The sequence below is a fragment of the Xenopus laevis genome, chromosome 6L, assembly GCF_017654675.1.
Source record: "Xenopus laevis strain J_2021 chromosome 6L, Xenopus_laevis_v10.1, whole genome shotgun sequence".
Taxonomy (NCBI): Eukaryota; Metazoa; Chordata; class Amphibia; order Anura; family Pipidae; genus Xenopus; species Xenopus laevis.
Genome location: NC_054381.1, coordinates 2,105,602 through 2,128,071, shown reverse-complemented (window position 1 = coordinate 2,128,071; position 22,470 = coordinate 2,105,602). Strand labels below are relative to the sequence as shown.

At 38.9% G+C, this 22,470-nt stretch overlaps 4 protein-coding genes across 5 annotated transcripts in view; all 4 read right to left on the bottom strand.

Moving 5' to 3' along the window:
• LOC108719562 (oocyte zinc finger protein XlCOF6-like) overlaps window positions 1–13,631 on the bottom strand; it is a 30,953-nt gene extending 17,322 nt beyond the window's left edge. The window contains exon 1 of the mRNA XM_041566770.1: window positions 13,258–13,631. The gene's annotated coding sequence lies outside the window, so the exon portion shown is untranslated. The remainder of the gene's footprint in view (window positions 1–13,257) is intronic.
• Window positions 1–22,470, bottom strand: part of LOC121394826 (zinc finger protein 239-like) — a 601,589-nt gene that overhangs the window by 537,847 nt on the left and 41,272 nt on the right. The gene's annotated exons all lie outside the window — the stretch shown is intronic.
• LOC108719558 (gastrula zinc finger protein XlCGF7.1-like) lies at window positions 1,687–13,821 on the bottom strand. Of its 2 annotated transcripts, none has more exons than XM_041566985.1 (2): window positions 13,638–13,821; window positions 1,687–3,750 (listed from the first exon to the last, which is right to left on the bottom strand). In XM_041566985.1, the coding sequence occupies exon 2, from the start codon at window positions 3,605–3,607 to the stop codon at window positions 2,819–2,821; it is 789 nt and encodes a 262-aa protein (XP_041422919.1). In that variant the 5' UTR covers window positions 3,608–3,750; window positions 13,638–13,821; the 3' UTR covers window positions 1,687–2,818. The 2 variants fall into 2 exon arrangements, with proteins under 2 accessions (XP_041422919.1, XP_018123996.2); XM_018268507.2 differs by lacking the exon at window positions 13,638–13,821 and adding an exon at window positions 4,281–6,263.
• LOC108719535 (gastrula zinc finger protein XlCGF57.1-like) lies at window positions 7,426–13,289 on the bottom strand. Its single transcript, XM_041566935.1, has 2 exons — window positions 13,182–13,289; window positions 7,426–11,238 (listed from the first exon to the last, which is right to left on the bottom strand). Exon 2 carries the CDS (start codon window positions 10,943–10,945, stop codon window positions 9,314–9,316), a length of 1,632 nt encoding a protein of 543 aa, XP_041422869.1. The 5' UTR covers window positions 10,946–11,238; window positions 13,182–13,289; the 3' UTR covers window positions 7,426–9,313.

Sequence of the window (22,470 nt, the reverse complement as noted above, 5' to 3'; positions counted from 1 at the left end):
ACATGCACAATTAAACACACTGAACATTAATCCCAACAGACTGATATTGGGAGGAAAGCAAGAAACTGAATATCGAATCCTCTAGTTTCACCTCCTGGTATGTATAGATAAGAAATGTATCAGGAAGCAATGCACATGTTTATGTTTGGTTTATAAATGTTCTTTATTAGGAAAATAAGAGAGTAAAATCACAAAAAGTACAGAAGTACAAGCTTGAAGGTAAATATAATGTAATATGTAGATGTCCATTGTTAACAGCAAATGTTATATCATTGTCATAATAATCTTCTTATCAAGTATATTTACTTAAATGAAGCTTTGTTAAAAAAAAGAAGAAAAACAACTTCCTGTGAATTTCATCAAACATTTACGTGGGAACATGTCATACATTTCCGAGCTCTTCATCTAAACAAACCCTTCCGAGATACTCACTTAGATATTTATTATTGTTACCCTCTTTTAGAAGATATAATATTAGCCACAGTTCTTGATCTATGGGCAATAAATCTAAAACCATTGGCAAGTATCTTATCAAGGGTGGAATCTGTTCTCAAAATGAACACATTTCTTTCTTTTTTTAATTTGAGAGAAATGGGTATTATAACTCATCATACAGGATGGGGATCGCTTAACAGACTAATTTTTGTTATTAAAAACAGTCAAGGGTTAACCTGTACAGATTGATCAGTCTCTCAGAAACACAATTATGTTACACAACCATCACAATTGAAACAGATGTGCCTTTAGCATAAAAACTGGCCAAAAGGAATATTGCATTTGCATGTGGGGGTTGATTAGATGAAGAGTGTAATCTAGTATTTACAGTGCATTCTTTCTGGCATAGGTGTACCTCGCTAGCTGAAGACCCAAAAAGGTAATGTATTCACCTGTAAAGTCAAAGGTAAATTTCAGATTTAGATGATTATTTTTCAAGAAATCTATGAACTGCTGAAAAGTCTTCCTTGTCCCGGTCCATATGAATAATACATCATAGTGACATAGTTACTTTCCTTCTATTGTGTACTCATGGGCTTCTGTATCAGACTTCATGTTTTCAGCTTAAACCTCCAGGGCATGGGCTTAAGCATGCTCAGTTTGCTCCTCTCTTCCTGATGTAATCCGAGCCCAGAGCTATGAGCGAGCAAGGAGAGACTCGGACAGACTTTCCTTCTCCTTTAAGATGTTCGAACATCTGAGTGGATATGATATTCATTGAAATGTGCTGAGTCTATGAGATTGTTGAAAAAGTTCTTGATTTATCTTAGTGGGATTTGAAGGAATAATAAATATTACTGTTTTCTAGTTCTCTTTCTGCCTCTGCAATATACATTGATCCATCTAAGTTCACTATCTCACCATCTACTGTATATCTGCTAACTTTTTTATTACAGATGTATCAGTTTTAAGATTATCAAGTATATGTATTTCCTCTCATTAAATTTGATTTCCCTTAAATGTGACAATCCTTTCCCAACCTGAGTTTGAAACATGTTAACGCTCTTATCTCTTAAATCTCTTCTGAAAGCGACTTTGAATTAGTCTCCCAATTCCATCTACACTTCCATATTGAGTTCTTCAACGGTTTGTTTTGCACATAAGACTCCCACAATGAATCAGATTAGTATCAAAACCTTTGAATGAAAATAACCAAAGACCCATGTTTAAATTGGAGTCGATATACTGGTCTTTCTTGACAATTTTTTTATTGATTTGGTAAAGTCTTATAAACAAACACAGAAAAGGATTTGATTGTAGGATTTATTTAACAAGGTGAAACATTTTCAGTTCTGCTCCACATCATCCCTAATGCATAGGATACTATCTGGCCTGTTATAGAGGGCGCCCTCTAATGTTCCCTGTGCTGAATAACAATACACATGAATTAAGAACAAACATTTCCTAATAGGGCTATAGGTGTTTAAGTGATGGTGATACAACTCTTCCTATCACAGTTTTTATTGCATCATATCAAACTCTACTAATATTAGCAGCACAACTACTGACATGGGTGAGGGGCCCCTTGTTATAATCTAAAATACTGTAATTTGTGTTAACAATGGTAACTCAGTATGTGAGGCATTTGTATATACATTATCGAGTACAGTATAAACCCATCTTACATAAGCTCCCCCCTCCATGGATATCAACTGATTTAGATCTTTACACTGCAATATCAAGTTACACAACTTACATATAGTTATGTGATGCAACATCTGTGATTCACACATCCCTACATTGGTTAAATGAATGTTATACATTTATAGTTGCTTGTTAAAATATTGTAGTGTGTAATATAATGATATCCCTTTATGCACAAAAGTGATTTTGTTCTCATTGTTTAATATAAATATCTCTTTTGTATATGTTTAACCAGTGAATATAGCCACAAACAAATGTTCTCTGAGAGATATTCATTCATTCTGTGTACTGGGGATATTTTTGTAGACAAAATGTACTTGGGAGAAACAGCCCCCCATAGAGTGTGAGAGAGATTTATGAGTGAAATTGATCTCATTCTGTGCATATGAATGGAATCTCCATTTGGTGGGTTCTTTAGGTCTTCTTGTAGGAGACTTTTCTGTGGTCACTGAAGGCTACATTCTGTACATGTCAGAGATTTCCATCTGTGTGGATCAGATGATGTTGAAGGTTGGACTTTGCAGAGTAAGTTTTGCCACAGTCGGTACATATGAAAGTTGAACTTGTTCACAAATTCTCTGATGTTCGATAAGGAAACTCTAAAGTCAGAATGGCACATTCTGTGCATGGGAAAATTCTCAGAAAAGATTCTCGAACGTTGTGTACATGTACAGATATCTTAGTGACTTTGAACAAGTTCTTCAAGCCTGTCCTTAGTATACGGTTTTCCAAATTCCATACATGTGAAACGTTTCTCTTTTGCATGGACCCTTAGGTGTACAGAAAGGTCATGTTGTTTAGCGAAACTTGTGCCACATTCTGTACAAAAGAAATGTTTCTCTCCTGTGTGAATTGTGTGGTGTTTCTTTAGCCTGCTTTTGGTGAAGAAACTCTTCCCACATTCTGTACACATGAATGGTTTCACTCCTGTATGAATTGCCTGGTGGGTGAGTAGCTGATACTTAGCAGAAAAATGTTTCCCACATTCTGTACAAGGAAATGGTTTCTCCCCCGTGTGAACTGTAAAGTGGAGCTGTAGGTGGCTTTTGCGAGAGAACCATTTTCCACATTCTGTGCACACAAACGATTTTACTCCTGTGTGAATATTCTGGTGACTGAGTAGATTACTCTTTAAAGAGAATGTTTTCCCACATTCTGTACATGAATAAGGTTTTTCCCCTGTGTGACTCCTCTTGTGTTTTTGAAACTCTTCACGTAGCCTGAAACATTTCCCACATTCCATGCACATGAATGGTTTCTCCCCAGTGTGAATTCTTTCGTGTTTTTTGAGACTTTCTTTTAACCTAAAACATTTCCCACATTCTGTACACGTAAACGGTGTCTCCCCAGTGTGAACACTCTGGTGAGAATTAAGATGGGGTTTTCTCCTGAAATTTTTCCCACATTCTTGGCATGTGTAACTTTTCTTCACTGAGGGAAATTCTTCCTGGGTGTTTGGAAGGCTCATTGCTCTAGAACTTTCTCTGCGTTTGATACAGATTCTTCTTTCCAATGTGAGGATTTCCTGATGTTGGAGCAGTTGCACAGTCTAATGTCCCCTTGTCTCTAAAGGATCAGAGAATTATTCGTTCTGGAGCTTCTTTATATCTTCTTTATTTCATGCAAATATGTAAAAAGGGAAAATAAAAAGAATATAATTGATAATAAAAATAGTTATTCCTTCTCCAAGTTTCTTGGGAAACAACAGTCCTGTCCTGGTTTACAACCGAGATTCTAACTGTGTGAGAAATAATATTCTATATGTTGTTTCTACTGAAGGTTTGGCAAAGTGACAATAACTAAACTATAAAAAAAACAATATATACTGAATAATCACTGATAATGGCAAAATACGAATTACAATAACCACATAAATATAATAAAGACAAATTTAAAATGACATGGATTCCAGAGAATCCAGCCCCACCAGTAAGTGAAATACAGCATCAAACAAAGAAACCCAAAGCCCCAATAAATCCCCCAACATGAATAAATGAGCCATAAGCACAATGACATAAGGAGAATAAAAAAAGCAATAAGTGATCAGTATGAGAGGCAAACAAATGGGCTCAGTAGCACAAGCTGACTCCAGTGGATTCACAGAATTCAGGGGGGATCAGTGGAAACACTGATATAGTTACCTGTCCTTGGGCAGAGTCTCCTCATTAGCCTGCAGAGCTCCTGTACCCACACGTCTGTTCCCCAAACTAACTCACCTCTCATTCTCACACCTTTTTATCCCATTTTGGATCCCCCCAAGCCTGGATCTGCTTCAACTACTTACAACAAAGAACTATGGGTGGTGCCTTTGTTTTGGGAAAAAGGTTTCCCCACAATATGTAAAGGAAGGCTGATGAGTTCCTGTTCTCTAACGACCTTCATTAGCATAGTCACATGTTTATCAAAGGATCTTAATTAACATGATTTCTGGTTGGCACTAATTGTTTTAGGCTTGTTAGATGACTACCTGGTCAGTATCTGAGCTTGTCTCCAGGAATTAACTGGGTTAGTATTCTGTTGTGTCAGTAGTTTCAGTATACAATAGCAGGTTTGGTGTCAGGCTTGCAGGTGCTGTAGGAGATTTAGGTCACTAGATGTACTTGCACATTAGTAGGCTTTGGCTGCTGGTGTGTCTTTGCACTATAGTTGCATTTGGTCCTAGGTTGTTCACAATGGGGATATTAGTTAAATTTGTTTCATAGTTATAGTACTTGGGGTTCTGCATATTTTCATTGTGTGATTTATAAGCATTGAGTTTGGTTGATTTTCTGCTGATCGGAGATTGGTACTGGAGTTTGATTGCTGTCAACACTGATCTGAACTGCTACCAATGAGCAGTGTTGCTGGTGAGTGCAAAGTCATATTTTCTAGGGCAGGTGTCACCAAGCTTTTTTTTTACCTAATTGGCTATTTGGTAGCCCCTGCATGGACTGGCAGCCTACAGAGACTATACTTGGCAGTACATCTGGTTTTTATGAAACAAAAACTTGCTTTCAAGACTGGAATTCAAAATTAAGCACCTGCGTTGGGGACACTGGGAACAACATCCATGGGGTTGTTGAGTGATATGTTGCTTGCAAGCGACTGGATGGGGATCACTGTTCTAGGGCCACAGGCTACTACTTAGGGTTGGGTACATAGTTTCAGCACTAGTGGTACTTGTATCCAAATTGTCGCCAGAGTCTGGTGTGGATAATCTACTTAATCCTTAAACAAGACATGGACATTATTTGTTCTGTGATGCTTGATTCTCATAATGTGCCAGTTTGAGTAGTGAAAAGGTTAGAATTTTTGGGTTTTGCGGTCTGTCACTTACCATGTCTTGGGACTTTTGAGCCTTGTACTTAAAGAGACTTTTAAAAAAAAAAATATTTTTTTCTGTTACTGATCCTTTAAGGCTTGTTGCACATTTCCCACTATTATTTTAAGAGGCTATAAAATGTATCAGCTTCCTTGTGACATGACTGTGATGTTATTTAATATTGCATGTTATTTTTTAGTCTCACCCCTTTTGTTTTGGGGGGCATGACTTGGTACTGTCAGTACCGACATTGAAGGGATGCAGAAGAAAATTTGAATTTAATTTACCTTCATAAATCCCATTTCATCTAGTCCTTACATGTCAGTACATGGTTTCCCATCCCAAGTTATTCTTATTGGTTCCTATACTGCTATGGAAAATGTATATGTATTATAGCAGTGAGAAGGAATTCATGTTTGTAACCTCCTCAAATGATTAACACGCAGCTGCCTTGGGCCAGAAACTGGAATTACTAAATGATAATCATTCAAACTGCAACTACAATTTTAATTTCCAATAGAAATACTGGTATTTATACAATCACAGCAAATGCTACTATGCGCAAACTAATGTTAACATTGTGTGTATTATCACAAGCCATAGGCTTGTGAAATGAAAACTCCAGGGAAAAGTGTGTGTGTCAATTTTCATCAACACGAATGAGACGATAAAAGAATAACGTATTCATAGTCTAATTCTGACTAACACAGAGGCTAGAACAACATCACTAATATATTTCCACTGATATTTTTAAGTTCCTAATCACAAGGTTCTGTGGGTTAACTGATTCAAGAAGTTTAACTGGAGTCACATTTGTTAAGTGTCTATTCTTAGTTACCTCTTGATAAAGTTGTTTGTACGGAAATGGTCACCAAGGTGTTGGTGGTGGGGTTTTGAATGAGGAGGTCCCTCTGTAAGATACAGCTGTGGGGTGAAGTGGTTTCAACATTACTACAACTCATTGGCCTAACTTGCGCGTCTCACAAACTTGGCAGTTGAAGGCAGCACAATAATGGATGAATGTATAGAGTCCATGATGGCCAACAGGTTTGGGTTGAGCTCCATCATTAGACGTTGAGCAGTGATTAGTGGGTAGAGTAGACTTCTTCAGGTCTCAATCATAACCATGATGTCACTGAGAAATATATAGATCTCTAAACATGATGGAAATTACATCTTCAGGGATATGTAGGAATATCATTCCCATTAATACTCTCATTGTAGCTGAGAATGTTATGTTAGGGCAGGACCAATGGACGCAAAGTTCTGAGTGTTACCATATATTCAGTTGTGGCTGAACAAAATGCCTGAACTTACTCATTGTTGCAAATGCATCCACCCTGCCTCTCCTGATGAAGCATGTGCAAGACACATTGACCCATTGATGCCGGGTAACCTTCAAGGCACCACCACCCTGGACATGGCAGTAGTTACAGGGTTCCCACAGTGAGCTGCATCAATAGGAGCTTGTAAATGTTACTCTCTTAGAAAAAATAAAAAACCTGAAACCAAGAGAACCCCATCTACTATAAAATGCAGTTCTTCATAGTCTTCCCCCCAAACTGCATCAGTGACTTTTATGACAACCATCTGTGAATGACTGGACAATAAACTCTTTCTAAAAAGAAACATTATTTAAAACACACTGCATTCTGAGAAAAAAACACAGGTATTTCCATTGTCAATTCTAAAGCCGTGTTGGTGCTTTTTTTCCCTGGGCCACTATATTTTTAATTGACTCTTAAGAGAAGATTGTGTGTGTGATAGTTACAAATAAAATTGGTGGATTGTTTCTTTATTAAACAAGGTGAAAAATCCAACACCCCTGATGTTCATCCCTTGTAAAAACAAATTAGTAATAGCACCCGGGTGCAGGAGAACAAACACTGGTTGGGTAACACTACAGGACTGGGACCAAAATGATTTGTAAGAGATACAGACCCATCCCATGGGATTAGAAGAATAAAGGTTTCACTCAAAAGTGATTGACCTGTTGTTAGAACTGATTTATTTGTAAAAGTGGCCATAGACTTTACAATTGTGATCTTTCCTGGAAATTATCTTTTTCAGGAAAGATCATTAGTTTCAATACACAGGTGTAGAGCTGAATTACCCGATATACAGATAGAAACAATAGAATTCTACGATTCAGCACTAACAATGGCAGATGTTCAGATGCCTTCAAAGGATCACTATTCTAGAACTACGCTTTATTTAGCGGAGCAGTAGAGTTGATTCAGTCCAAAAGTGGTTGGGAGGCTAATCCCTTAATAGTCTGGGCTGGGTTTTTATATAAAACAAAAATTATAGTGGTCTCTTCTTTACAAGAAATAATATCCTAATCCTATTGGTTATAGGAACATGTCACTATCACTTTGAGCTACAAAAAGAGTTTTTCTACAGTGAGAGCAATGAATTCTTATATTAATAACAATACGTAAGTAAATATTCTTTTTGCTCGATAGTTCCCCTTTAGGAACAGTATCTAAACCAGGAGAATGAAAATTTGTTCACGCACACAAAAATACACATTTCAAGTGCGGAGGGCAGGGGGTTCTAGTTATTGATAAAAAATATAAAATACAAAATATATATATATATATATATATATATATATATATATATATATATATATATATTGATTAAATAAAAATATTTTTGTTATTGATGTGCTGATAGTTGGATTATTTTTACTTTTTCTCCAACAGAGCACAAGCCCATATTGCATTTTGATATTTATGGAGTTATTGGTCACAATATTAGATGTGCGCTTTCCTCTTTCAGAAATAGCCTTATGAATGGTTCTAGTAAGCGCCCTGGGCAATACAAGGTGGAACAACATTATACATAAACAGTGCAGGATATACAGAGACATACTGGCAGTGCAATAAATAAATGAATATATTAAACATCTAGATACCCGGGATGTACAAAGACATATGTCACAAAACATTAATACACTGTATCACAATGTACATCTAAAAAATCACTCGTGGAATCATGGGATTATTTGAGTCAGAAGCGGGTCCTCTAATTACTGCCGGCATATGGTTCTATGATTCTATTCTATGATTCTATATGAATCTGCTCTTTCCTTAGAGCACAGTGCGGGCAATGGTTTCTCTCCTGTGTGAGTTTGTTAATGAGCATTGTGTGAATGTCACATTTTCAGGTTCTGTTTTAATGTAAAATATGAAAGCACATTTCACACTTCAGAATTTAAAGGGATTCTGTCATGATTTTTATGATTTACTTTTTATTTCTAAATTACACTGTTTACATTGCAAATAATTCACTCTGCTATTTAAAATGTTATTCTTGAACCAAAAAATGTATTTGGTCCTGAGCTTTGAGAAGGATGAAACTGTTTTGAGACAACTATTGTTCCTCACTTTCCCAATGTATTATACCACGACATGGGTCGTGTTAGCCCCGCCTAGTGGTAAACATGACAATAGCACCCAAGCTGGAATAAAGCAGGGTTTTAAAGCTTTGGTGCTATTCTCATGTATACCACTAGGTAGGGAGCAAATTTTAGCAATGCCAATAAATTCTTCAGCAGAGGTGTGATGGAGCTGCTATCTGGTTAGCTGCCCATTGTTCTGTTTATAGGCTGCTGATGGGCTGCTGGGGGGAAGGGAGGGGGTGACCACTCCAACTTGCAGTGTAGCAGTGACTCAAATCACATGAGCTGAGGGCTTCTGGGAAACTGACATAAGTCTAGCCCTATACCAAATTTCAAAATAAAATACAAAAAAAACTGCTTTTTTAAAAAATAGATTTCAGGGCAGAATTCTGCTAGAGCGGCAGGGACAGTATCCATTTAACTTGTGTAAAAATGTGAAAAAACAACTTGAACGCAGCTAAATTCCATCATTTTCTAGATTTAGTGCAAGAATTGGGATTTTCTCCAGTGTGTGTCCGAAGATGACCCCTGAGCCCATTACTGCTGGTATAGCTCTGCCCACACTCCGTACAGATAAAAGGTTTCCCTCCCATATGAACCCGGACATGAACATGGAGGGTACTTTTATTCTTGAAGCTTTTCCCACACTCAGTACAGACAAACGGTTTCTCTCCCGTATGAACCCGGAGATGAACATGAAGAGCATTTTTATCCTTGAAGCTTTTCCCACACTCAGAACAGGCAAATGGTTTCTCTCCCGTGTGACACCGAAGATGAGAAGTGAGCCCGTTTTTAGTGATAAAGCTTTTGCCACACTCAGTGCAGACAAATGGCCTCACCCCAGTGTGGGTGTGCAAGTGATGTTTGAGAGAATGCTTCAACCTGAACTCTTTGCCACACTCATAACACGTGAAAGGTTTAAACCCAGTATGAAGCAGATGATGTAATTCCAATTTACTCTTTTCCCGGAAGCGTTTCCCGCACTCTGTGCACTCAAATGGTTGCTCCCCAGTGTGGATCATATGGTGCCTTTCAAGGTTTCTTTTTGTCGGAAAGGATTTGCCACACTCTGTACATGGGAAAACGATGCCTTTGTGGACATTAATATGAATAACGAGTTCCTTCTTGTTACCAAAGATCCTCCCACACTCCGTACAGACATAGGGACTCACTCCTGTATGAACAGAAAGATGAGCGTTGAGATGGACCTTTCTGCTGTAGCTTTTCCCACACTCGGTACAGACAAAGGGTTTCATTCCAACGTGAGTAAGGTAATGAGAGTTAAGGCTACTCCTATCCCTAAAGTTCCGCCCACACTCGCCACATACAAAACGCTGCTCTCCTGTATGAACCAGAAGATGAACATTTAATTTGCTTTTATCCTTGTAGCTTTTCCCACATTCATTACAGACAAAGGGCCTTTCTCCTGTGTTAATTGGAGGGTGACTATTGAGTTCTCTCATTTTCCCAAAACTTTCCCCACAATCATCACATTCATAATGTTCTGTGTGACTCTCAAGATGAACCTTCAGTCCACTTCTATCTGTGTACACTTCCCCACACTGGATACAGACAAATGGCTTGTCTTCTGCGGGACTCTGAATCGGAACAATTAATTGCTTCTCCTCTGTGGGACTCTGAATCGGAACAATTAATTGCTTCTCTTCTGTAGGATTCTGAATAGGATCACTGAGTATCTTTTCTTCAGTTTGAGTCCAAATTTGAGAAACATTTAGTTTTTCTTCCCTGTGGATCTCTCGGTGTTTCTGAAGGTCCCTGTTCCATAAGAAGCCCTTATTACATTCAGTGCAGGTGAATGGTTTCCTCCCAGTATGAAGCCATTTGTGAGCTATGAGGATCTTCTTGTGAGAGAAACATTTCCCACATTTAGAACAGACAAACCTTCTCTTTCCCATGTGAATTCTCTGGTGGGTGAGAAGGTCCCTATTGATATAAAATCTCCTCTCACATATTGGGCAGATAAAAGGTTTCACAGCACTGGCGACTCTACAGAGAATATACAGATTACTACTTTGTGTAGATGTTCTGCTCATGTTTAATTTTAGGCTTAAATGTGTCCTTTTGGTAATAATTTTCATTTTCTTGTTAAATGTGTGTAAGGCTTTAAGCTTTATTTTAAATTGTTTGTGGGAGACTTTTGCTTCTTTTCTTTCCTTAGAGTAGAAGACCTGTTGTCATATTTTGGAACCATCTCAGGTTGATTATTCTGGTCAGATGTTCTACCAGACCCCCCTCGCTCTGTGACTTTGCACTTGGTTGGGGTTATGCTAAACATCAAACTAATCCCATCTCAGGTCATCTTGAGAGCTCTGATCTACATGGAACTATGGGAAATTCTGCAGATCGGATTGTTCTCCTCGTCAGACTGAGTCTCTAGTAAAACACAAACATAGAAATAATAATATCCAAAAAAGCAAGTAAGCATTTACCCCCAAATTGCAACCTGATTGTCCCTCTGGATTCTGCTTGGGGGAAATTTTGGGTGATTTGTAATTAAATGTCCTCATCAGAAAACCTGATATCAACCAATGTGCCCTTGCTCTGTTTCTTCTATTAATGTCATGAACATACGGATATCACTTACGCATCAATTTGTAATTTTATCTACTGCCATTGCACACGTACACGTATTTATACATATTGATATGAATAAGAGACTGGAATATGAATAGGAGAGGCCTGAATAAAAAGACGAGGAATAAAAAGTAGCAATAACAATACATTTGTAGCCTTACAGAGCATTTGTTTTTAGGTGGGGTCAGTGACCCCCATTTGGAAGGTGGAAAGAGATAAGAATGGTGAATTATTTTTGAATTTTCGAATAATAATGAAGACCAATTGAAAAGCTACTTAGAATTAGCCATTCTATAACAAACTTAAAGGTGAATCACCCCTTTAAACTTTTCTCAGGGTGACTCAGGTTAAGGTGGAGAATGGCCGTTGTTACTATTATAATAACTATTATACACAGTGTATAATATATTCAGAAGAACAGTGGCATTATGAAGAGGAAATCCTGAGTCCTGTCAGGGGAAGCTGGTCAGTCCCAATACAAATACAAGATCCTCTGCACTCAACCCATTATCAATATATTTAAGACATTGAGACATTTTGTGCTACTGCTACTGAAAAATGCCTTACCCTTTAAACAACACAGGGATTGTTTGTCCATATATTGCAATATATTTAAGCTGAACAACTACGTCACACTCACCCCATATCTGGCCAGTCCTACGCTCAATTTTATCTGATTCATTAAGAATTCTATTGCTTCATTATACATTTTACACAGGGACTTTATACCTCCCAACTGTCCCTTTTTCGGAGGGACAGTCCCTCTTTTGACAGCTCAACCCGCAGTCCCTCATTTGTACTGGAAAGTCCCTCTTTTCTCTGCACTGAACAGCCAGAAAAAGAAACAAAGTTTCTCACTTAATTGGCTTTTAGCAGAGAGCCCAGAACAGCTAACAGGTGCAAATAAGATACTTTGTAACAATTTTGAGACACAAAAACACAGTTTAGATAAGGAGAAATATTTTCAAACTTTCATAACCTGACAAATTTTGTAAAACAAACATGGTAATTAGGGGGTGTGGCCACAGAAAGGGGTGTGGTCAAAAAAAATTGCTGCACTATGTGCAGAAATTTTTTTTTTGTCCCTCTTTTTAATTCCAAAATGTTGGGAGGTATGGGACTAAGTTTTACCTGCAACTTACTTGCTGCTTTCAAAGTAAAACTCCCAAACTCGGCTGCCAGCTTGAAAATAAACTCCAATATATGGACAAACAATCCCTGTGTTGTTTAAAGGGTAAGGCATTTTTCAGTAGCAGTAGCACAAAATGTCTCTGTCTTAAATATATTGATAATGGGTTGAGTGCAGAGGACTCTTGTATTTGTCTATATGTATTTTGTGGTCACAGCCTCATTGCACCCCCGCCTAATGGTTTTATAAATGAGTGGTGAGCACAACTTTCCCTTGTTTGTTACAGTCCCGATACAAGTCGGAATTTTCTGTGTAACTGAGCGGTGCCCTGAATCCCAATGAACATTACTGTAGTGAGAGACACAAAGCTTTCCTATTGCTACTTCCCCTTTAATCTACTCCTCCTGTACCCCCTCATCTCTGTGCTCAGCCCCTCCCCCATGTGTTGCTCAGCAACTGGTGTAAGTGCCTCAGTTATTGGGGCCCTGGTCACTCGCAGGCTGTGGGAATTCTCCGCCCATATGCAAATTAGATGAGGTCACATCAATTCCCCCCTCCCTGTTGGTATTTACCGCAAGTCCCAGAGACTGACACAAGCGGCCGGGACTTACCAACACTGACAGGGGGGAGCCCGTCCCTCACATCCCTGCGCACGCACCTCACTGAGCCGATCCCCGGGACACTCACCTCAGACACATCCGGTTCCAGTGGAGGGAAAGGTCGGACATGCGCAGATCTGCCTCGTGATTCCTTCCGATAGGGAAACTGCCCGAAGCCTCCCGGAAGCACAAACAGTGAAATCCGACCCTCTAGCGCCACCTGCTGCTCCGACCTGGGACCGAGGCGCCGCTGTGTTTATTATACGGTATAACCCTCAATTTACTTCCCCAGATTTAACGTTTTCCCGCATTTTAAGTCTATTTTATACAGTCCCCCCCCAGTCTCTATGTATTCCTATTGGTGCAGTTCCCTCATTTTACATTTTCATTTCCCAGATTTGACATCGTTTTTTTTTAGCCTTGTCCCATGGTAATTGCTGCATTTTTAGATAACAAAAAAACCCTTACTTAGTGATTTATGGCTCCTGAAACTTTCCCTCACGTCCATTTCCAGCCGATCAGTAAAGCAGGAAGAGAAAGCCCGGGAAAACAGCAGCAGGGAGGGAAATGTGACTCTCCAGGCAAAAGTAAGCCCTAGTGGAGAAGGCAGGCAGTGGAAATGTGACCCTGCAGGCAAAAGTGAGCCCTAGTGGCGAAGGCAGGCAGTGGAAATGTGACCCTACAGGCAAAAGTGAGCTCTAATGGAGAAGGCAGGCAGAGGAAATGTGACCCTGCAGGCAAAAGTGAGCCCTAGTGGAGAAGGCAGGCAGTGGAAATGTGACCCTACAGGCAAAAGTGAGCCCTAGTGGCGAAGGCAGACAGTGGAAATGTGACTCTCCAGGCAAAAGTGAGCCCTAGTGGAGAAGGCAGACAGTGGAAATGTGACCCTACAGGCAAAAGTGAGCCCTAATGGAGAAGGCAGGCAGAGGAAATGTGACCCTGCAGGCAAAAGTGAGCCCTAGTGGAGAAGGCAGGCAGTGGAAATGTGACCCTACAGGCAAAAGTGAGCCCTAGTGGAGAAGGCAGACAGTGGAAATGTGACTCTCCAGGCAAAAGTGAGCCCTAGTGGAGAAGGCAGGCAGTGGAAATGTGACCCTACAGGCAAAAGTGAGCCCTAGTGGCGAAGGCAGGCAGTGGAAATGTGACCCTACAGGCAAAAGTGAGCTCTAATGGAGAAGGCAGGCAGAGGAAATGTGACCCTGCAGGCAAAAGTGAGCCCTAGTGGAGAAGGCAGGCAGTGGAAATGTGACCCTACAGGCAAAAGTGAGCCCTAGTGGCGAAGGCAGACAGTGGAAATGTGACTCTCCAGGCAAAAGTGAGCCCTAGTGGAGAAGGCAGACAGTGGAAATGTGACCCTACAGGCAAAAGTGAGCCCTAATGGAGAAGGCAGGCAGAGGAAATGTGACCCTGCAGGCAAAAGTGAGCCCTAGTGGAGAAGGCAGGCAGTGGAAATGTGACCCTACAGGCAAAAGTGAGCCCTAGTGGAGAAGGCAGACAGTGGAAATGTGACTCTCCAGGCAAAAGTGAGCCCTAGTGGAGAAGGCAGGCAGTGGAAATGTGACCCTACAGGCAAAAGTAACAAGCTGTGAGCAGGGAAGGAAGGAAGCTGTGAGTTGCGGTGGAGCAGGAGGGACCTGTATGGAGCTGTACTGTGAGAGAGCAGAAGTCTGAGAAGCAACAGAAGGGGAGCATGTGTTTTAAATACAATTATGACTTCTGACCTTATTTCCTTTGTATACTTTTAGGGTCTTTAACACATGATTTTAAGTTTTCCCTGAATTTAAATCTTTTTTCCCTGGTCCCCTGAAAGACGTAAAATGGGGGTTTTATAGTAATTGGGTTCCGCCTTCCTTTACGAGAAATTAGAGACCCCGACGACCTCTCCAGCTCCCTCACAATTGCCCGGGACACAAAACGTATTAATGAGTGTCGCCCCCCACACCCCGCACACTTATCTGCCTCTGTAACATTCGTAGCAATTATTTACCACGCCCATTTTATGGCCACACCCCCACATCATTTTACTAAATTTGGCAGGTTATGGAAAGTCTGAACACATTTTTGGGAGTTTCGGGTCACGTTTTATATATCAGTTTTACTAATGAAGGTGAAATTGCCCTTTAGGGTCTGGCCACATGGGCAGATTCGGGGAGATTAATCGCCAAGCAACGAATCTCCCCGATCTGCCTTCCACCGGCTAAAATGAAAATCACTCGGCAGGCACTTAGAGTGCTCCATTTTCCGAAGTCGCCCGTAATTCGGTCACAAGAAAACTTAGGAAAACGCAGCGCGTTTAGGCAGATCGGGGAGATTCGTCGCCGTGAAGAAAAGGAGATTTGTCGCCTGGCGACCCATAAATTGTGAGTCTCCGTTCCACCAAGAGACCTGCTTATCTTATTAGTTACAATTGTATCTCAGTGCAGGTGCTGAGTATTCTGGTCTCTCTGCCAAAAGCCTCTCATTTAATTAAGTTTCAGAAACTCTTATTAGTTACACTTGTATCTCAGTGAAGGTGCTGAGTATTCCAAAAGCCTCTTACTTTATTAGGTTCCGCAAATTGTGTATGTTTAACTGGTGTCAGTGCATGAGATCAAAGGGAAATGCATTACAAATAAATAAAAATCCAGGACTGTGGGCTGAGCTGTCAGAATCTGTGCTGGGGCATTTGGTTCTGCTGCAGTTTTATCCACATCACTGTCCCTTATTATAAAGCCTTATTCTTGTCTGTACAGGTCAGGAGTCTGACTCAACAGGTGAAGAGACAGACCCTTTAGCAAAGCATATTGGTGACCCCTACAGGTAGTTCTTTGTGTAGTCGGGTATTTATACTGGTTCTGTCCAGTCTTCTCCAAACGATCCTTCTGCTGAGTCCTGGACACACAAACATAACCAGGAACTGTCAGAAAAGATATAATGAGTCACACAATCCATTTACTGTGATAGTAATGTAATTAGAGCAAGTTAAATAGATGTATTTCATACGTACAAAACCAATTTGTGATCATCAAACAATTCATTGTGTATCAATTGCAATAAATTCATTTAAAGGTAAAATTTCTTCAGATGTCACCTCTTTGAAGAGTTACAATGTGCCATTGTGATTGGATTAGTGGAAGAGTTTATATGCCAAGAACTTCCCACACCAGTCAGTTGTACTGAAGAAGCTGCTCGGATGAGTAGTGAAACCTCTTCATTGATCACTCAGCAAGTCCAGTTGTTTTTAGATTGACCTATACTAGATATACCATGACCTGGATGAATGAAAATCTTCAAAGTCATTTAAAGGAAAGCTGTACCTCTCAAACAATGTAGCTCTCTATAAAAACATTTTGCATAAAACAGCTCATATGTAAAACCCTGCTCATGTAAATAAACCATCTTCATAATAATATACTTTTTAAGTAGTATGTGCCATTGGGTAATCATAAATAGAAAATTGCCATTTTAAAAAAATAAGGGCCGCCCCCTGGGATCATAGGATTCACGGTGCACACAAACAAACCAAACATGTTAGGTTACATGAGCCAATTAACAGACAGAGTTCTGTCTTTTCCTTCCACACTTCTTCCTGTTACAGTTAGAGCTGCAGTATTTCTGGTCAAGTGATCTCTTCCTGTTACCAATAGAGCTGTAGTATTTTTGGTCAGGTGATCTCTTCCTGTTACAGTTAGAGCTGCAGTATTTCTGGTCAGGTGATCTCTTCCTGTTACAGTTAGAGCTGCAGTATTTCTGGTCAGGTGATCTCTTCCTGTTACAGTTAGAGCTGCAGTATTTCTGGTCAGGTGATCTCTTCCTGTTACAGTTAGAGCTGCAGTATTTCTGGTCAGGTGATCTCTTCCTGTTACAGTTAGAGCTGCAGTATTTCTGGTCAGGTGATCTCTTCCTGTTACAGTTAGAGCTGCAGTATTTCTGGTCAGGTGATCTCTTCCTGTTACAGTTAGAGCTGCAGTATTTCTGGTCAGGTGATCTCTTCCTGTTACAGTTAGAGCTGTAGTATTTCTGGTCAGGTGATCTCTTCCTGTTACAGTTAGAGCTGCGGTATTTCTGGTCAGGTGATCTCTTCCTGTTACCGTTAGAGCTGTGGTATTTCTGGTCAGGTGATCACTTCCTGTTAAAGTTAGAGCTGCAGTATTTCTGGTCAGGTGATCTCTTCCTGTTACAGTTAGAGCTGCAGTATTTCTGGTCAGGTGATTTCTTCCTGTTACAGTTAGAGCTGCAGTATTTCTGGTCAGGTGATCTCTTCCTGTTACAGTTGGAGCTGCAGTATTTCTGGTCAGGTGATCTCTTCCTGTTACAGTTAGAGCCGCAGTATTTCTGGTCAGGGGATCTCTTCCTGTTATAGTCAGTATTTCTGGTCAGGTGATCTCCAAGGCAGCGCACAGACCATCACAAAATGGTGGCTCAAGGCAAGAGATGTAAAAGAGCAAAATTTACTTAAATATATATTCCAGTTTGATAATATTCTTTAATATGCCACTTAATTTGATATAAACTATCTGTTGCTTAAGTATTCATTTTGTGGGTATAGTTTTCCTTTAAATTCATCATGTGGACAAATACAAGAGGTCCTCTGCACTCAAGCCATTATCAATATATTTAAGACATCCCTATTGCTAATCCTATGGCACTCGCAGATCACTTATATGCAAATGTAACGGGGGTTGCTCAATATGTAAATAAATGAGGTTTATTAGGATATACATAAGCCTAATGCATTTTGTGCCGAATAGGCACTTACTCAAGGCTGTTGGTCTTCACTTAGTACAATCCTTTTAAAGGGGTGTCGACCAATTAAAATGCATTACATCACACAGAGTCTTAACCAATAAGTAAAAAACTCACTACAAAGTGAAAGACCAATAGAAAATAGAAATATGTTACATAACCTACATCATACAACACTGTGTCCAATAAGAAAAAAGAAGAATATTCAAAAGAAAATACATTATACAGCCTTCATCTGGTGGCTCTGTGTTTTACTGTACTCTCTAGTAAATTTAAGGTTATGGATTCTAAGAAGACTTCTAGCTCTTTCTCATTACTCACTCAATAGTCAAAGGCAACCATCAATGAACCATCTGCAGGAGTTGTGGCCCACGACCAATACCACAACAAGTCCTATCCTCTCCCAATATGGCATCAGTGGGGGTGAATATCATCCCTATAGTTGATCCTGTGATCTGTGGAATGAAATTCCAATTGAACCAAAAACTTTGTGGTCTTCTGAATTAGATGGTTGTTTGATTAAAGGATAAGTAAACCTTTAAAATAAGTGAATGTAAAATTGATGAGGGGGCTATTCTAAGCACTGTAATGTACATTCATTATTTATTTTGCTTTAATTCCAAGATATTAAGGGATACATGTGCTGTTAATATGAATGAATTTTGTTACAACAGCGCCACCTGCTGGTCAGTTTCCCACCAGTCTGACCAGCAAGTAGTCAAGGAAGTTGTCAGGAGAAAGAAAGAGGCTGATGTTCTTCTGCTTAGGAATAAATTTACAAAAAACTGTTATTACATCTTTCCTAAGCAGAAGAACATCAGAGCAGTCAAATCATATAAACATGAAATAAAGCCAATAGGCTGGTTTTGCCTCCAATAAGGATTAATTATATCTTAGTTGGGATCAAGTACAAGCGAATGTTTTATTATTACACAGAAAAAGGAAATCAATTTGCAAAATTGGACTGTTTGAATAAAATCGAGTCTATGGGAGACAGCTTTTCTGTAATTCTGAGCTTTCTGGATAATGGGTTTCATGGATAATGGATTCTATTCCTGTGCAGAATATTACCCAATTAAAGTACTCCCTGAAGCAGAGCAGTTTTTATTATAAGCATTATCATATATTTAGAGGCAGATTTATTAAGGGTCAAATAGTAAATTCGAATTGGAATTTTCAAATTTTTTTTTGGTCAAAACTTTTAAATTCGAATTGTGAATTATTTAAACTCAATTCGAATATTGAGATTTATCAAACCTATACCCGGAGGATAATTCTAATTTGACTATTTGTCACCTCAAACCTGCCAAGTTCATATATAAGTCAATGGGGGAGGTCCAGTGATCTGGATGTTAATATCCTTCCTGAGATTCGAGATTTTTTTACGAGAAAAAACTCGAATCTCAGGAAGGATATTAACATCCAGATCACTGGACCTCCCCCATTGTCATAGTCAAATTCGATTTGAGTTTTAGATATATTTGACTTTATTCATAAATAACCTCCCAATCGAATTTCGAGTATATTCAAATTTATTAGAGTGAAAAAAACTCACATGAATTTGAAATTTGACCTTCGATAAATTTGCCTGCAAGTGTTTTATTTTGGAAATTCACTAGAGTATAACTGGGTAAAAATCTGAGGCTACACAATATACCAATGATTCTAATAAGATTTATTTAATTTCATGTATAAGCTTTAATCAAAGCATCTTATATCGGCAAAATATTTGATTACAATGAAAGTTTTCTTACTAGATAAACATACAGCAAAATGCAATGAAGCAATATATAAATTCACTGAATGACAATGAAATACTAGAAAGTAGTAGACAGTAAGGGGGTTATTTACTAAACTCCGAATGGAAATCGGACTTTTAAAAAAAAAAATCACAAATTTTTCGGAATTTATTAAACCTTGAGGATGGGAAAAGTCCGAAGCTGATATAACAGATCTGTCAAGGTTGCATATAAGTCAAAGGGAGAAGTCACAATGATTTTTTGATGTGTTTTTGGCAATAATCCAAAGTTTTTGGGCAAAATGCTGAGTTTTCGGGTGAAAAGTCAGAAAATTTGTGAAAATCAGATGAAAAATTCGAAAAAATTGTTGATCAAAGTCCAGATTTATTTCAATATTTTTTGCTACAAACTCCTATTAAATACGCTCAGTTTTTTTACACTTATTTATTATTATATTTTCCCGAACATTTGCTTTGTGGGAAAAAATCTGAATTTTCATGAATTTTTTGGACTTTTTCATCCGATTTTCATGATTTTCACCTGAAAACTCCGAAAACTTTGGGGTATTGCCCGAAACCCAGCACACATCAAAAAATCATTGGGACTTCTCCCATTGACTTATATGGAACATCGACAGGTCTGAGATGCCGGATTTTTAGATTCTGACTTTTCCTTCCACGGGTTTAATAAATTCCGAAAAAATTTGTGATTAAAAAAATTTTCATGAGTTTAGTAAATAACCCCCTAAGCAAACTCCCATAATTCATAGCACAGAGCAAGCCTCATTTTCTCAATTGCAGCACTCACAACAGACATGTAGAAGTATAGGGCTCCAGCATATTGAGCAAAAATTTGGGAGGGGGCACTTTCTGTGTCCTGACTTGGTGAGAGCCATCCATTCAAACAAATAATGAAACTAGATAAAACTCCAAGGGAAAAACTAAAAGAAATTTTATTTGTTAAAATGAAGGCAATGGGAAGCTCATTTTCTGGAATGAGTTTGTAGCTAAGAAAATTGATTTGAAAAAAGGGTAACTTTTTTTGTGGCTAGGAAGAAGCGAGACTGGCAACACAAAAGCAATACTGTAACAACAATCTAGATGTTGCTACGTGTTTGATAACTCATAGCAACCAGTAGGTCGCACATCTCTCAAAAATTATTTTTTTTCATTGATTTTTGAAGATTGCAAATGTGAACATACTCAAAAAAGATTTTCTAAACCTTGAATATTTGCAAATTATCAAGAAAAAAATGTACAGTGTTGTGAAATGTGGGCAGCACTGGATTCATGGGAGAAGCGAGATTTACTTACACAAAAAATCAACTGTTGGTGCTCCCTGCAGAGATATCACTCATATATGAAAATGTGTATGTCTTATTAATACCCTTAACGGGATTCTGTCAAAACACATCAGTTAATAGTGCTGCTCCAGTAGAATTCTGCACTGAAATCCATTTTTTTAAAAGAGCAAAAAGATTTTTTAATATTTAATTTTGAAATAGACATATTGTCAGTTTCCCAGCTGCCCTCAGTCATGTGCTTGTGCCCTGATTCAGTCACTCTTTACTGCTGTACTGCAAGTTGGAGTGAAATCACCCCCCTCTCTTCCCCCCAGCAGCCTAACAATGGGAAGGTAACCAGAAAATGTCCACAACGACTGCTTTAACATGCAAAAAATCCTCCAATGAGAATCCCAGCTGACGTGAGTAACTCTGGCTCCATGTTCTTTGTTCCTGCAACTGGAGTTTCCCAGCACTGAACAAGTCTGTCCTTTATCCCCATGTCTCATTCCAGTGTCATATAATGAAATAAATATATAATTCTCTGTGTATGTAAGATAAGAGGAAGATGCCTGACATGGTGCGGGGAATCAGCATTCTCATTGGTCACTACTTTTGCATTTCTAATGATGTTTTTCGATCAGTACAATTTTTGGTTTTGTTGCATCTAGAATGACATTTTTTGGCAATTTCTATAGTAAACTATGGGCACTGTGGGATGGCATCATGGCTGGGTTTACTTCCCCTTTAAGTCTTTCTGATTTGCAAATATAATGAATTTGGTGACAACAGTGCCAACTGCTGATTCCTGTACAGTTAAAGAGATACACCTTCAGAAGGAAAACAGAGAAGTGTTCTGCTGTTACTCTGAGAAAAGTACTCTGGCACTCGCAGCAATTCAAGCAGGGAGGACCCCTTGCGTATTTATTCACAGGAACGCAACGTTTCAGGGCTATACCCCTTTGTCAAGCATGAAACAGTGTGAAAGTGAATACAATTTACCATCACCTACTCAATGTGATTGGTTAATTAACACATTTACATAATTAATCCAAAGTACCTCTTAACGAATTAGCACATATAACCAATTGTAAAGATTTTTCCTCAAATATGCAATATCCAATACTGCTGTTACTCTGCTCAGGAAAGAGAGCGGAAGCCTCAGATGCTCTTTCCCCATCTCTTTCCTAAGCAAAGCAACACTTCACAACACTTTCTGTTTTCCTTCTGCAGTTACGGTATATCTTTTTGCAGTTTTAGGAATGACCAGCGAGTGGCGCCGTTGTTACAAAATTCATTATACTGGCAGTTAAAAACTTAAAATATATCTGAAACTGAAAAAGATAAATTAATAATTTAAATTGTAAAAGAGCTTAGAAATATAACCTGAGTAATCTTATACTACATTTCTTTTGAGGTTTTCTTATCCTTTAAATGCGGCCGGTGTAAGGAGGCAACTGACTCAGGGCAGCAGCAGGGGCTGAAACACCACTGCATGAAGACAGATTTACCCAGGTTAGAGTCTTGCAGTGGGTTATGTACCGGCACATTACCA

What these genes read in the sequence shown, in the direction of transcription:
- LOC108719558 (XM_041566985.1), bottom strand. Translation starts at nt 3,607, where the DNA reads ATGAGCCTTCCAAACACCCAGGAAGAATTTCCCTCAGTGAAGAAAAGT.
- LOC108719535 (XM_041566935.1), bottom strand. Translation starts at nt 10,945, where the DNA reads ATGAAAATTATTACCAAAAGGACACATTTAAGCCTAAAATTAAACATG.